Below are 16,272 nucleotides of genomic sequence, written 5' to 3'. Positions count from 1 at the left end.
AAGGTCACCCAATGATAAAATCGGACGGCCTGGATCCTGGATTGATGGATATATCCATCAATTGAACGGTGTAAAATGGAAAATACACCAACAGCCCTTGTATAGATCCTAGAAAGAATCAAGTGGGAACATTTCTTTGGTAGCAATTATATTTCTAAGGACAGTGACAGCTTTAGATTTGCTCCAATCTATGTGATATCCACCTTTCTAATCCACAAAAGAACACTATTTTTCAACCCGAAAAAAGTATTCTGTCTTGGTCTGAACTCTGAATTTCTATGTAAAAATGGTCTTTAGGCGTGAAAAAATGTTACCAGAGTGGGGCAAAATCAATTTGAGATCTTTTTTACATTGAGATGGGTTTTGAATGGTCTGGCCAGTGCCCACTCCTAGCACTGACTGCGGCCCTTTAAAACTGAAACTGGAATTGAATTAAAGAGGAGTGGATGAAGGGTACGTGGGACCCACCATGGAAGATGTGTCGGGTATCAATAATCTTGCTTTTGATATTCTTATTTTGAACATGAGACTATGATTGAGGAAAGATGATTGCTTGGAAAACTCATATTCTTCTTTCCATTAAAGTCATTGTTTAGTGATGTTATGAATATCTGGTGGGTAATACAGGAGGAAGCTATGATGATGCACGGAGATAGATAAAAGAGAGAGAGAGAGAGAGAGAGTCAATTTTTCAAAACACACGAAGGCTGTTTGGATTGCCGGAATTAGGAATCGGAATCGGTATCCTATGTGAAGGGAATGAAAAATTGAATTTCCAAAATCTGGAAAATGCTTGAGATTTGTATAAAGGCACTGTTTGAATGGCAGGGATCTTTTGGAAAAGTTCGGAAAAGAAAAAACTTTTCCACAATTTCTTGAGGTCGTTTCACCTCCGTCACGACCTGTTCATTTAAGATTATAACAGCTAAGGCCCTGTTCGTTTAAGATTGTGATAACCGATTGTGAGTGCCAAACCAATTATTGGATTGAAAATTAGGTTTAAATTTTAGTCCAATAATTGGTTTAGAACTTGCAATTGGTTGTCATAATCTTAAACGAACAGGCCCTAATTGTGTGTCCAAAACCAATTATTAGACTCAAATTTACTTTTAATTTTGGGTCCAACAATTGGTTTTAGACTTACAAAATCTTAAATTAACAAGGCCTAAGGTCCTGTTCATTTGAGATTGTGGCAACCGATTGTGGACCCCAAACTGATTATAGGAGCCAAAACTACATTTAATTTTGAGCCCTATAATCACTTTGGGGCCCGCAATTGGTTGCCACAATCTCAAATGAACAGGGCCGAAATGTATCCCCCAAAATCAGTCCTTTCACTAAGGCCCCCATTCGTTTAAGATTATGCGAATCAATTGTGAGTCCCAAACCAATTATTGAGCTCAAAATTAACTGTTGGACTTGCAATGGGTTGTGATAATCTATTACGAACAGGGCCTAACTGTGTCACCCAAAATCTAATTTCCTCCATTTTCATGTTTTGTTACAAATGCTTGTGCCATGGCAGTTAAGGGCGTGTTCGGCAACCATTTTTCCACCTATGTTTTAGGGTGTGGTGAATGAGAAATCCCAAATATCTCGTTTCATGATGTTCGGTAAACCGACCCACTAGGCCCGTTTCTTCCGCCTGAATTCTCGGGAGAGAATGGGAAGCCTTGCCGAACACGCCATAAGTTTATCTACAAGGACTTTCAATTTATAATGATATGCTTCTAAATAAACCATAATAATATCATTTCTCTCTAAATCATGGAAATAATTTTTTTTTCCTAAGTCCATGTGTTCTTTTGACGTAAAATGGACTTAAAACAAATTTTTCACTCTTTTTTTTTTTTTTTAAATAATCGGCATAAAATTTCTTCTGGAAGTGTTTTTCCTGCACTCCAAGCAGAGCCTAAACCAGGAAGTCCCTGAAGCATGGTTCACCACTTACTGTTGTGTTGAGCAACCTCTTAGTCATGTCTTTTCTACTCGTTGATCTACTAGTGGGATAATTTGCAAGGTTATCATCAACTGAGGGGGTTGCGAAAATGTTGTGGCAAGTGTTGCAGTATGGCTTGCAAGAAAACATGAAGCCCCTCTGTACATCCCCCCCAGTTTAAGCCCTGTTTTTTTAAAAGGATTTTTGAGTCCAAAGCTGATCATCGGGCTCAACATATAACAATCGGTGATTACACAAGAAATATGGAGTTTATTCACGACATAGAGAGAATTCATCACTCAGAGCTTTCTTAGATGCTAAGAAGAAAATCTTTTATAAGTACAAGAAATCCTCGACAACGAATATTAATTATTAGAGTTGGCCTACTGCAATTAATAAAATGCTCATCATAAACCTCTCAATGTATACTTTTATTCCATTCACTAAAGTATTCCCAGTAAAACTAAGCCCCCCTATTAGAGTTGGCAAGCCCAATTTTCCAGTGCATCTAATAATTGCATATCACATTTAGCTAAGATAAATTGTCATGCAATCATTTCTCATTTATAGATTCAGCGACGCCATTATTATTCTCTCCCCTGAGAATTTATTTGATGGGTGGCCGTGAAAACACGTGAATTCTAAAAAAGTAGGTACGCCCACTTTTTTTTTATGATCCAAACCGTTCATCTGTTTGGGCACAATGTAAATAGGGTGTGTCCCAAAAATCATTTCCATAGGATGATCCTAACCTTCCGACCTGAACTGATCTGAAAATGGAGATTTCCAAAAATCATTTATGGAATCTTCTACAGATCGGAGGGTTAGGATCATCCTATGGAAATGATTTTTAGGGCACAACCTATTTACATTGTGCCCAAACAGATGAACGGTTTGGATCATCGAAAAAAATGGGCCATACCTAATTTTTTCAGACTTCACGTGTTTTCACGGCCACCCATCATATAAATTCTCCTCTCCCCTAACCCTACCTAAGGCTTTCTAGATTTCTCAAACTACAACATAAGCTAAGATTTCATGAATTCTCTACCTTTATAGGCAGACACAAAAGAGCTATTGAAAAGGGACAGTCAGACCTCATATTTGAACCAATGCCTGGTTTTGCTTTCACCTCACTTGTGAAAAAGTAGTATGTTTGAACTTTCATTTTCCCTCCTCTTTTGGCCTCAACCTATGTTTCATACATTTTGAAGTAGTTCCATATATTAGAAAACCGCTAGGGTAAAGCAGTTTACAAGCTTCTCTTTCTCCTTTATTTTAATCCTCAAAGAATGCTGATCACAAGGAAACTTACCTTCATTCAATCTACTAATCTTAAGAACACCTTGTTAATCCTGAATCCATAGTAGGAAATTAGAAATTTTATAAGAAAGGTTTTTTTTTTTTAATTTTGCGTGCTAGGACATGTTAGTGATATACATATTTAACCAAAAGACATAAATGTCCTTATTGATTAATGGGACAAGATAGGAAATAAATACAAGACAAGGGCATAAATGCATTTTTTGATTCATAGGGCAAGATAGTAAATCAGTACAATTCAAGGACATTCTTGGCTTTTGCTTACATGAAGGACATTATAGGTATTTTAATATTTTTCAAGGGAATTCTTGGCTTTTGCTTAAAAGTATGACATGATAGGTATTTCTATATTATCCAAGTGTATTATTTGTTTTTGCTTAAATATAGGACCTGATAGGTATGCATAAGTTGTCATGTGCATTTTAGGAGGGTATCATGGTCATTAGAATTGTTGGTAATGGAAATTGGTGTAGCTTGGGTCACACCTCACTCAAAACACACACACAGTCCTCTCTTGCACACACTTGTATTTTCATGCATACACATAGCATACCATGTACATATTTGTCTCTTTACGTGCACACACATGGCATCCCAAGCACACACTTGTCTTTCCATGCACACACAAGCCCCTCTCTTGCATACGTTGTCCTACCATCAAACCACATGGCATCTCTTGCATACACATATCCCACCATCCAAACGCATGGCATCTCTTGCACATACATGTTCACTCCTTGCATACACATGACACACCATGAAAACCACAATTAGGAAGTTGGGTTTGTTAGGAACACTCTAGGTGTCACTGGAGATAATTGCTTTCATCTGTATTTGAGGTTTTCGCAGTCGATAACTATGTATTCATAAAGTTGCTTGAAGAATGAAAAATCATTGTTGAATGTAGACTCACTTTGGCTCATCGTGTTCATTCCGAACACCTTGTGCTCCAATTGGAGACCAGTCTTCGTCAAAATAAACCCACCCTTATAACCACTCTTTCTCCAAGTCAGCCAAAATAGGGAAGAGTAAGAAAGAAAAGAGAAAGGAGAAATTAATCTCACTTGAATTCTTTGGTGAAAATAATAGAATGCTGGGTACCTAATCAATATGCTTAAAGCTCAAGAGCTGGTCGAACGTGTTAGGCTAGGCCCTTTAAGCTTGTCCCATGCCAAGTTGGGCCCTGCTAGTCCCATAACCATTTAATTTGTCTATAAACCGTGGAAACATAAAAAATTTCCCAAGAAATTTTTTCCACAAGAATTGCTTTTCTTGCTATCGAAACATGTCCCTAGATTATTTGCCTTGTTTGGTTGCTGGGTTTTTTTTTTCCTAGGATTTATGTGGGAGAATATTTAGTGGTCACATCAGCTTTTTCTTGGTGACATCAACAAAATCTTGTCTTGAAAATGGTGGTCTCTCTTTCTCTCTCTACCCTCTCTCTCCACTCATCATAATATCTTTCTCTAATTAATGCTTGCACCCAAGCCCATCACTTACAAAGAAATAAATGAGGAGAAATTATAAGGTGGGTAGAAAAAAGTAGAATAGGGCCTACCTTTTTTTGTGAATGATTGAGGCCTACCTATTTGGATTATCTAAGTCATACTGACATTTGTTGGTCCCCACTTTAAGATAGGCCTTGCTCCAAAAATCTTCTCCATGGGATACTCCTAGCCCTTCAACTTATTTGCTGTAATTTTTCCTACTTTGGAAGGGAAGATGAATTACACAAGTGCATTAATCGATAAACACTTTTCAAAAACTCTCTTTTATATTTCTATCTTTTAAACCATCAAACATGTATGGGGAGTAAAACAAATTTTAAACCTTTTTATCTTTAAGACCATCAAACACTTTCCTTGTTGCACTACATTTTCCTCTTCTTTTCTGTCTTTTCAGGCTCTGCTCTGTTTCTTTCGCCATAAAATGAGCACAAATATTGAATTGGTTCTGTAAAGGAGACTCAATTACTCTTGAATTGGTTCCAGAGGAACTTGCAAATATTGTTATTGATGATGTATCGGAATGATTTATCCTAGATTGTAAATTTTTGTTTTTTTTTTAATATAGCTGGTGGAGGTCTGCCTAATCCAAAATTACCGATAAAAAAAAAATGAGCACAAAATAAATTTTACACCTACGGCCCGGCCCAATCATAATTTTATTTTTACCTAGTCATAATTTACAAACTTAGGCTCAATCGCTGGTCAACTTACGTGAGTCTTATCTTTTAGACTGAACGATCCAGTTCCAGTTTATGTTTTTCAGAAAAATTCTTTAAATCAAAGGAGATATTTGAATTTAGGGTAAGTATTTTTGTTGAAAAATAAAATTTTCGATAAAAAAATGCCAGATTTTAAAGTGGTTGAAAAACTAATATTGCTGGGGAAGATTTTTTTTTTCCAAGAATATTTTTATCCTAGATCCAAAAAGCCCCAAAAGGAAAATGCTATCCTGACCTGATGCACCCACCATGTTGACATGCTTTGACACACTGGCATGGATGGTGCAATTAGTTGTATGTCTCTTGACACCTTGAGATGTCAAGCCCATTGATAGCACCAATTCGATGATAGTGTTATCCTTGTCAACATGATTGGTGCACTTATATACTTTTCTCAAACCTCAAGTTAGAAAGGAATTTTCCAACTTTCAGTATGCCCACAAAAAATGTAATATTCTCAAAATTCAATGTTTCCCATTTGATTTATATTTGTATTTTCTATTATTATTTTAACACGAATTTTCAAAATATTAGCATCACATAACATTATCACAAATATAAATGGTTTTATAAGGGCTGGGGTTTTTAGTGCTTACAAGGCTATTTTGGTCACTTTGCTCAAGGAAAAATGGAAAATGTTTGAGATTTGTTAAGCCCCTGTTTGGATTACAGGAATTTTTTGGAAAAGTTTGGACAAGAAAAATAATTTCTTGAGGTTGTTTCACCTCCATGTCACGACTAAGGCCCTGCTTGTTTAAGATTATGACGACCGATTGTGAGTCCAAATCCAATTGTTGAACCCAAAACGGTTCTGAAAACCTAAATCTGAGCAAAAGGACACAAATGGGCCCAGTTCGTTTTATATTATGACAACCTATTGTTAATATCAAACCAATTAATGAACCCAAAATTTAATTTGTTTCGTACTAACAATCGGTTGTCATAATCTAAAATGAACAGGGACTAAGTATGTCACCCAAAATCTAATTTCTTGCATTTCCATTGTTTGATTAGAAATGAAAATCAGTAACTTGTACCATGGCAGTTAAGTTTTATCTACAATTAGGCCACGTTTGGATACCTCATGTCTTTGTATTTGGATTTGGATTTGAGTTTTGGATACAAAACATATCAATCATCTTCATATTCATGTTGTATGAGAGAGGGAGGGAGGGACGTCTTGCTGCAGCAGCAGCAAGGTCAACTAGCAGCGAGGGTGAAAGTACTTGCCACAGATATGGATTTCCAAATAATGTCTTGCAGAATAGATTTGAAAATCAGATTTTTTTCACTGTTGTAGCTGATATGGAAATTTAAGGATATGATCCGGATCCAAATCTCAACTGCCAAATGTGAGCAATCCAAATCTAAATCTTGTGGGCATCCAAACGTGGCCTTAAGGACTTTCAATTTATAATAATATGACTCTAAATAAGCCATGATAATGCCATTTCCTTCTGAATCACAGAAATTTAAAATTTATCCTACGCCCGTTTCTTTCGACGTTAAATGGACTCAAGACAAATTTTACGTTCATTTTCTTAAAACCGACTTAAAATTCTGCTATAAGTATTTTCCCTGCATTCCAAACAGAGCCTAAACCAGGAGGTCCCTAGAGACTTAAGATCCAATAGATCATACCCAGGCCCTTGAGCATGTTTCACCACTTACTGTTGCGTTGAGAACTTCACAAAGAGCAACCTTGTCATGACATATTTTCTACTCGTTGCACTATTAGTGGGATGCTTTTCAAGGTTATCATTGACTCGGGGAGTAGCCAAAATGTTGTGGCAAGTGTTGCAGTCAACTACCTAGGATTGCAAGATGATAAAATTAAAATTTTCACTAATCTTGTATAAATTACAATGAGCCTAATGTGGATAAATTACAATGAGCCTAATGATTGTTTATATAGAACACTCAAAGGATAAACATAGAAAGATGAGCATTGATTTTCGAAAGTTATAAAGATAGAAACATACTAATCTAACCTAATAATTAACCCATCCATATTTTGCCAAGTTGCTCAATCTAGCACCTTTATCAAATCTAATCTCACAAATCTAACATATTCTAATACAAGGAGTCTTGCATCCCCATCCACATCCTTACACTGTGGCTTGCAAGAAAAGATGAAGGTCATCTGTGCCCTAGCTTAAGCGCTGTTGTTTTCGGATTTTGAGTCCAAAATTGGTTATTGGACTCAACATATAACAATCAGTGATTACACAAGACATGGAGTCTTGTCACAAGGATGGAGACAGAGAGAATTTTTCACTGCAGCTTTCTTAGATGCTAAAAAGAGAATCTTTTAATTTATATGAGAAATCTTCCATAGCAAATATAAGTTATTCGAGGGCCTACTCTAATAATTAAAATGCTCATCATAAACCTCTCAATTAAATCTATTATTCCATTAACTAAAGCATATTCGGTAAAACTAAGGCCTTGCTCGTTTCAGATTGTGACAACCGATGGATAATTGGCCCAAAATTAAACATAATTTCTGGCTAATAATCGGTCGGGCCCTCACCATCGGTTGTCATAATCTGAAATGAACAGGCCCTAAGGCCCTGTCTGCTTTGGATTTTGATAACTGATTTGTGGACTCTTGATCGCTTCCCAAAATCCAAAACAAACAGGCCCTGGCCCCTAATAGAGTTGGCAAGCTCATTTTTTCGGTGCACCTAATAATTGCATATCAATAATGCAAAAATGAAAACTTTTAGTTAAGATGAATTGCCATGCAATTATTTCTCATTTCTCCTTTTATAGATTCAGCGACCCCATTATTATTTTCTCCCCTAACCCTACCTGAGGCTCTCTAGATTCCTCAAACTACACAAAAACTAAGATGCATGAATTCTCTACCTTTACCGGCAGACACAAAAGAGCTCTTGAAAAGGGAACAACTTCAAAAGGCTTGAAACATAGGTAGAAGCCAAAAGACGATTGGAAATGAAAGTTCAAACATATTACTTTTTCACAAGTGACATGAAAGTGCAACCAGCTGGCATTGGCTCAAATACGAGGTTTGACTGTCCCTTTTCAAGTGCTCTTGTGTGTCTCCGGTGAAGGTAGAGCATTCATGCATCTTGGGAATTGCTAGCGTCCATCACAAAAGGGTTTCCACAGCTGGTCTGTCGCACATCAGATCAGCCACCTCATTAATGAAGACAACCTTTTGCGATGGAGCTCAGCAAATCCGAAAACAACAAGGGTAAAGTAATTTACAACCTTCTCATTCTCCTTTATTTTAATCCTCGAAGAATGCTGGTCACAATGAAGCTTACCTTCATTCAATTTACTAATTTTGCGGTAAATCCTTAAGTGGAAATTAGAAATTTTATAAAATAAAATATTTTTCTGTGCTAGGACATGTTAGCCATATACACATTTAACCCATGCGCATCAATGTACTTATTGAATCATAGGACAAGATAGGAAATAAATACAATTAAAGGGCATTCTTTTATTTTTCTTAAATGAAGGACAATATAGGTATTTCAATATTATTCAACGTCATTCTTGGCTTTTGCTTAAATGAAGGACATAATACGTATTTCTATATTATTCAAGGGTATTCTTGGCTTTTGCTTAAATGAAGGACATGATAGGTATCTATAAGTTGTCATGTGCATTTTAGGAGGGTATCATGGTCATTATACTTGTTGTTGTTGGGAGTTCGTGTAGCTTGACTCACACCTAGGGGTGGCAACAGTTCGGCTTTGGTTCGGTTTGACCCCCAAATCGAACCGAACCGAACATGCTTACACTCCAAACCGAAACCGAATCGAACCGAACATATATATGTCCAAATCGAACCGAAACCGAACCAAACGCCCAAACCGAACCGAGGAAAAGGGGCGCATTTATCATTTTCCTATGAAAAGGGGCGCATTTACCATTGTCCAGACTGAACCAAGACGAAACCGAAACCGAAACCGAATCGATCATCGGTTTGGTTCTACCGAACCAAAATTTGAATCGGTTTGGTTTAACCAAACCAAAACCAAATTTTCGGTTCGGTTTCGGCTCGGTTTTGGTTCAGTTCAGCCAATTTTGCCACCCCTACCCACACCCCACTCAAACACACACATGACCCTCTCTTGCACATACTTGTCTTTCCATGCATACACATATACATTTGTCTTTCCATACAGACACATGTCCCTCTCTTGCATACACTTGGCCTACCATCCAGCATCTCTTGCATACACATGTCCTACCATCCAAATACATAGCATCTTTTGCACACACATGTTCTCCATGCATATACATGGCACACAATGAAAACCACAATTAGGAGGTTGGGTTTGTTAGGAACTCTCTAGGTGTCATTTGGAGATAATTGCTTTCACCTACATTTGTGGCTTTTACAGTCGACAACTATGTATTTAGAAAATTGCTTGAAGAATGAAAAATCTTCATTGACGTAAACTTACTTTGGCTCATCATGTTCATTCTAAGAACCTTGTGTCCCAATTGGAGATTGGTCTTCCTCAAAATAGACCAACCCTTAACCTCTCTTTCTCTAAGTCAACCAGAATAGGGAAGAGCAGGGAAGCAAAGAGGAACGAGAAATTAATCTCGATCACTTGAAATTTTTGGCAAATACGGTACCTAACCAATACGACTAGAGCTCAAGAGCCGATGGAACGTGAAAGGCTAGGCCCTTTAAACTTGCCCCATATCAGGTTGGCTCCCTACTAGTCCCATGCCAAGGCAGGGCCCCACTTAGGGCAGTAATATTCCACCACACTTTCGCATCCGCCGCCCTAGGCGGTCTACTCTGTGGCGGCTTTAGGGAGACCTTCAATTTATAATGATATGCTCCAAGTAAGCCATGACCATTTTATTTGACTCTAAACCATGGAAACCGAAGAAATTTCCCAGGAAATGTTTTCGGCGAGAATTGTTTTTCTAATCCAAATAGAGCCTTAGATTATTTGTGAACGTGCCAAAATTTATGAGTGTAAGTACGAAGTACCAGGCCACCACGACAAGCTACATCTTGTTACACCCAAGCCCATCACTTACAAAGAAATAAATGAGGATAAATTATAATGTGGGTAGAAAAATGTAGAATCGATCAGGCCTACTTTTTTAGAATGATTGGGGCCTACCTACCTATTTCGATCATCTAAGCCAAACATTTGTTGTTCCCTACTTCAAGATAGGCCTTGCCCCAAAAATCTTCTCCATATATAGAATAATCCTAACTCTTCAATGTATTTGGTTGTAATTTATCCTACTTTGGAAGGGAAGATGGGTTACACAAGTGCATTAATCAATAAACACTTTTTCCAAGACTCTCTTTATATTTCTATCTTTTAAACCAGCAAACATGTATGATTTAGGCATAAAAAAAGTTTAAATCTTTCTTTCTTTAAAACCATCAAACACTTACCCCTTGCACTACATTTTCCTCTCTTTTTCTTTCTTTTCAGGCTCCGTTTCATTCCTTTCAACAAAAAAATGAGAGTAAAACCAATTTTACACCTACTTTCCATTCCGATCATAGTAAAATTGTTGTGAAACAGTTTTTTGATCAAAACATTTACACGGTAAACTTCTTCACTATGGGCACGTTTGGCTACCATGATTTTTTTCTTGATAAATCAGGTGTCTCCAAGTGGAAATGATGGGTGAAGTGGCTAAAATCAGGAAACAAAAAACAGGAAACTATAGTCCCCGATTTTTTCCTGTTTTTTGTTTCCTGATTTTTGGCCATTTCACCCTCATCCCCACCTAGAGACCCCGATTTATCATGAAAAAAGTTCATGGTAGCCAAACGTACCCTATACAAACTATTTTTGGCTGATGCATCACACGTAGTAACATAGGATGCAAAACAAATACAGTGATCCAAAGATCACTAATTTTATGGCATAAACTTGGAACTTCTTTTAACAATCTGTTTTTATGAGTGCGCTAGGATTATCTCTTCTCTAGAATGTTTTTATCCACAACGAGGACAACTCAATGAACACTTTAGATCATGCTCCTGGGTGGGTCCCAAAGTGTAACAATGAAGCTTATTTTTTCTCATGGCTTCCAAGAGGATGCGTATTGCAACTATATGCCTTCACTTTGTGTGGCAGAGATAGATCAATGATGAGATTGAACTTTGTATTTATGGACAGGAAGATGACTTACAACGAGTATTATCTGAATCAAGTTGTATTAAAGCTTCATAATCTAGCTAGTTCATCAAACTCACGGTCAAGCAGAACAAGCTGGAGTCCAAGACCTTGTAATCGCCCTCCTGTAGCCAAAGCTACAAGATGGGCCAAATGTAAAACAAAGCTACTCTGGCTCTGTTTCTTTCTTTTACGAGCGTAAGGTAATACAACTTTAGTGTAGTGGGGATGCATGCCTCATGCCCTCATTATATTAAAATATGGTGGCAACCAAATTCAATGTGTTGCTAGTCTTTTATGAATCGGAACCAGCTTTTATCACCCTAGATTGATCAATTTGGTGGCCCCATCTTGATTGTCATCTTCCAATATTCTACCACCAATATTGGAAAAAGAAACGTAGGCATCGGAGAGAAAAATGCATCAATTGGATGGTTAGGATTGTCCAGATCAGTTGAAGGCGGGCCCCGCTAGGTCATATTGCGATAAGGATGAGCCCCATTGGAACATTACTCACCACTCACTATTTGTGTTTTTCTACTGGAAATGCAAAACCAGCTAAGATTAAGTGGTGTCAAAAGAGAATCTCGAGCTGTTTAGAGCCACTAATACCATAATTTTTAATTACTCAACATTAGTTGTTTCTACTCGCAAAAATAATCACCAACTTGCTATGCCCTTTTGTCGTTATAGTTCATCTGGCCATACCCCATTATAACCAACTTGCTCTCGTTCCTTCTTTCTTTCTTTCTTTGTTTCTTTCTTTTTCTTTCTTTCTTTCTTCTTTTTTTTTTGTTTTATTTACGAAAAAATGTGGTTCACCGTTTACTACTCAATTTAAAACTTTTACGGTAAAAAAACCTCTATTTTTTAGGGAAACGTTTCAAACAAGTTACTTTTAAGGGATTTGCTAACGTCCATCGCAAAAGGCATTTCACAGATGGTATGTCGCATGTCAGAACAACAACAGAGTGAATGATGACAAAGTATGCTTGAAAAGTGAGCCTCTGTAGCTGCTTTGACATGCGACAGACCATATGATAAATGCCTTTTGCGATGAACATTAGCAAATCCATACTCTAACCCACTATATTTTGTAAATGACACAACTTTAATTGCATTATTTTTGTCTTTCCGTGTTTTTACTACACTTTTTGAGCCAATACTGTATTGAACTTGAATTTCTCCCGCGGAATCAAATTTTGCTCACTATAACTATAACGCGTGCCCCATTTCATATATATAATCAGAACCGTTAATCCAACTCTTGTTTGCAAAAGGAGAAAAGAATCGCTGGATCCAAAGGCCAGGATCATCCAATAATGGTTGGTTAGGCAGCAATGGATGGAATTCATGGTGCCCGATTAGACCCACCACTAACCATGTTTGTAGACATGCAGGCATCTGATCACTCGGAGCAATTCCTGAGTCATATTCAATCAAAAGTTGGAATATTCAAAAGAGTCATCCACTAATCAAACAAACTCACAACTGTACATTACTACAAAGAAAATTTTACACATCTTTTATTCATCTCTACTGAGTGAGAATATTCAAAAGAGAAACTCTCGTATTAATCAAACTCCTAAACACACGCTCACTCTCCTTCTCCATCCTCCCAATACAATCCTCTAAATCCTCTAATCTCCTCAACACTATTTTCAATTTCTCCTCCTCCTTCTCCTCGCGTTTCCTCAAACCTCGTAAATCTCCCATTTTAGCATCTCGAAATTCTCGTATCTCATCTCCTCTCTCCTTCTTCTTCCAAAACTTCAAACCCATCCAATTTCTCGTCAACCTAGACCCCAAAATCCCACAAAAAACCGCAACCGATACGCCCACCGTTACCAAATTCACCTCCCTCAATATACCCACCAACTCCGTGTCGGAATCCGAAACCGATACCGAAACATAATCTTTTTCTCTCCCGATATCTCGTACCACCGATACGAGCTTTAAAATCTCTTTATCCATTTTCTTTCGCGCTTTGATATAGGAAGATATTTTTAACTCATCTCGGCGGCTTCGTATTGCGACTTGAGCCGCGAGCTGTTCTTCTTTAAGCGCGAGGAGCACGGCTCGGAAGATTCCATACACGTCTACGAATTTGAGGAAATGTTCTAGAAGCTTCTCGATGAAATGTGATTGACGGTGGAGAGAGTCTTGGGATTGGGTGAGTTGGAGGAGATCGTCAAGGGAGTCGAGGACGTTTTTGAGCCGGCTCAAGCCGGCGCAGAGCCAAGCCGAAGTGTGCGAGCCGGGTTCGGCTTCCCAGGTTTTGAGAATGTTGAGATGATCTTTGAGTTGTGAGATCAACGGATGAGATGTGCAGGGAAGACTCGTGGATCGCACGTGATATGATTTTTCCGGTGTGGATTCCGGTCGGTAAGGTTTTGGAAGAGAGATGGAACGTCGAAATCCGGTCACCATTTTTGTTAGCGTTTTTGGATGTGAAGAGTGGTGGTGAGGAGGGTTTTTAAAGGGGGTGGAGTAGGGGGGTGTCCATGTAAAAAATGGGGGTGGGAGTATGAATTTTATTATGTGTTCTTAAAAGTGTGCACGAGCGGGGAGTAGGGAGCTGGATCCGCGAATAAAGGGGGTTATGAATACCGAGGCTCTCTTAGTTTCCCATCTTGCTGGACCAGGGACACCACGTGTAGGGGACACCCTGGCATTTCGGAGTGTGGGAACAACACACGAAGGTTTTATTACAGTGTTAGAGTGGGACCCACATTGAGGTTGACTAGAATTTGCCTGATTAGTGATTAGTGATTAGTGATTAGTGATTAGTGACTAAACCTTCCCCAGTAGCCCCCATCATTGGACAGTTCTAAAATTCGATCAATTATACACTCTACGTGATGGAGATTTTATATGGTGTGAGCCCTTATTGTCCTGTATTTTTTCAAAAAAGTGCAGTACAGACCACACTATTGGATGATCCAAACGTCCATGTGATGGTCCACAACTTAAATAGGTTGTGCCCCAAAAAACATTTCCATCTGATGAGCCTAGCCCTCGTGAGGTTTTCATAATATGCAGTTTCTCTATAGATTAGAGGGTTGGGATCATCCTATAGAAATGATTTTTTGGGCATAACTTATTTACGTTGAGGCCCAACATAGGGACGGTTTGGATCATCCTGTAGTGTGATCCATACAATATGTTTTGAAAAATAAGGGACTATAAGGGCTTACACCATATAAAAACTCCTAGTTGCATGATTATCCAAAATTGGGAAACAAAATTACAAATGGGTAAGAAAGATTATATCAGTAGATCTATAGATGGTCCAGATTAACCAATTGTGAACCCACCTATTGATCAAGCACATTTCTATGTTATTACAATGAGATGGAGTGACTGGGTGAGTCCTGAATTATTACCACATACATGCACGTGCATAGGTAAGAGTATCTTTTTGGATACATCGAATTGAGTTTCGAGGTGAGGAGTGTTAACCAAATACATGAGATTAAAAAACAATGAATCCCTTCCAATTCGCAGGTTTTTTTTAAGGGGAGTGATAACCCTTATGTGTCTCTCTCTCTCCTCTGGTACGAAGAAAAGGAATTTTTGTGCGCATTGGCGGAGGCAAACTACTCAATCAAGCCGGCAGCAACCAAGCCATAGGGTGCAAACAAACGTGCAATCCAGTACCCACAAGGGCAGGAGTAAACCGCCGAGCCTAGCAAGGTGTGCTCCCAAAACCAAACAACGCACAAAGGGTGCAAACACGGCCAAATCAGTGACGCCATGGCCTACTCGCCCACGGGCGCAATGGCAGGTAACCCACCAGCATGCACGATCCAAATGCCACTCACGCGCCAACACGATGCCTGCCAAACAATGTCTTCCCGACCCAACTGCTATTAGCAATGGGGCCAGAAATGGCACTGCTAGGCGACCCGCTGTACGCGGAAGTTATAGGGGAAGGGGAAGGGACACACAGGACGAGGAATTCCGTGCAAAAGAGAAGGCGAGCGAAGACCAAGCCAAGAGTGGAGACCCCATGGTTGAGGCAAGCCAATGGTCAGAGGAGAGAGAGAGACACATAGGGGGTCGATTTATCAATCCCCTTTTTGTTAATAGGATATCATTTTTCTTATCACGAAGTTATATTTGCACCCCCTTTTTCATGTATACATCGCTCTCTTTGTTTCGATCCCCTTAAGATGTAGATGTTATATCTGGTAACAGGCATGAATAGAAAATAACTAGTCAGCATTTTGAGTCATTTTGAAAATTTGATGGTTTTTTTTAGTATTATGATGACAATAATGATAAGAACCCAAAGCATGGCATTTTTTTCCCATTTGAAAGGTGGATTTCTAATTCAATTCATTCTCTAGCAATTGAAGATTCCATACCAACAAGAGTTGGGATTCTAGTAGGAAGAAGAAGAGAAGGATGAATCTGGACATGTAAGTAACGGTATATGTTTATTTATCTTATCATGCAAATATTAAAAGAATTTGGTGTAGAAACCACGTAGATATGGGGTTTGAGATGAGCACGTAGATCGGGTATTATTAAAGAGTTTTGTATAAGAGATCCAATGGACGAAGAGATGCCAAAAAGATGTGAGTCTCCCAACCGGACATGACAGATTGGATGGGCTGTATTTATGCAAACATCTC

At 38.4% G+C, this 16,272-nt stretch overlaps 1 protein-coding gene across 1 annotated transcript; it reads right to left on the bottom strand.

Annotated features, from left to right (window-relative positions):
* Positions 1 to 13,168: 13,168 nt before the first annotated feature.
* On the bottom strand, positions 13,169 to 14,067 carry LOC143886244 (DUF241 domain protein (DUF241)). The gene has a single exon (XM_077390185.1). The coding sequence runs from the start codon at positions 14,060 to 14,062 to the stop codon at positions 13,169 to 13,171; it is 894 nt and encodes a 297-aa protein (XP_077246300.1). The 5' UTR covers positions 14,063 to 14,067.
* Between the last annotated feature and the right edge of the window lie 2,205 nt (positions 14,068 to 16,272).

The sequence above is a fragment of the Tasmannia lanceolata genome, unplaced genomic scaffold, assembly GCF_043159265.1.
Source record: "Tasmannia lanceolata isolate RefF3 unplaced genomic scaffold, GAP_Taslan_0.1 ptg000011l, whole genome shotgun sequence".
NCBI classification, from domain to species: Eukaryota; Viridiplantae; Streptophyta; class Magnoliopsida; order Canellales; family Winteraceae; genus Tasmannia; species Tasmannia lanceolata.
The sequence above is the reverse complement of the archived record's forward strand: the minus strand, read 5'-3'. Positions and strand labels throughout refer to the sequence as shown.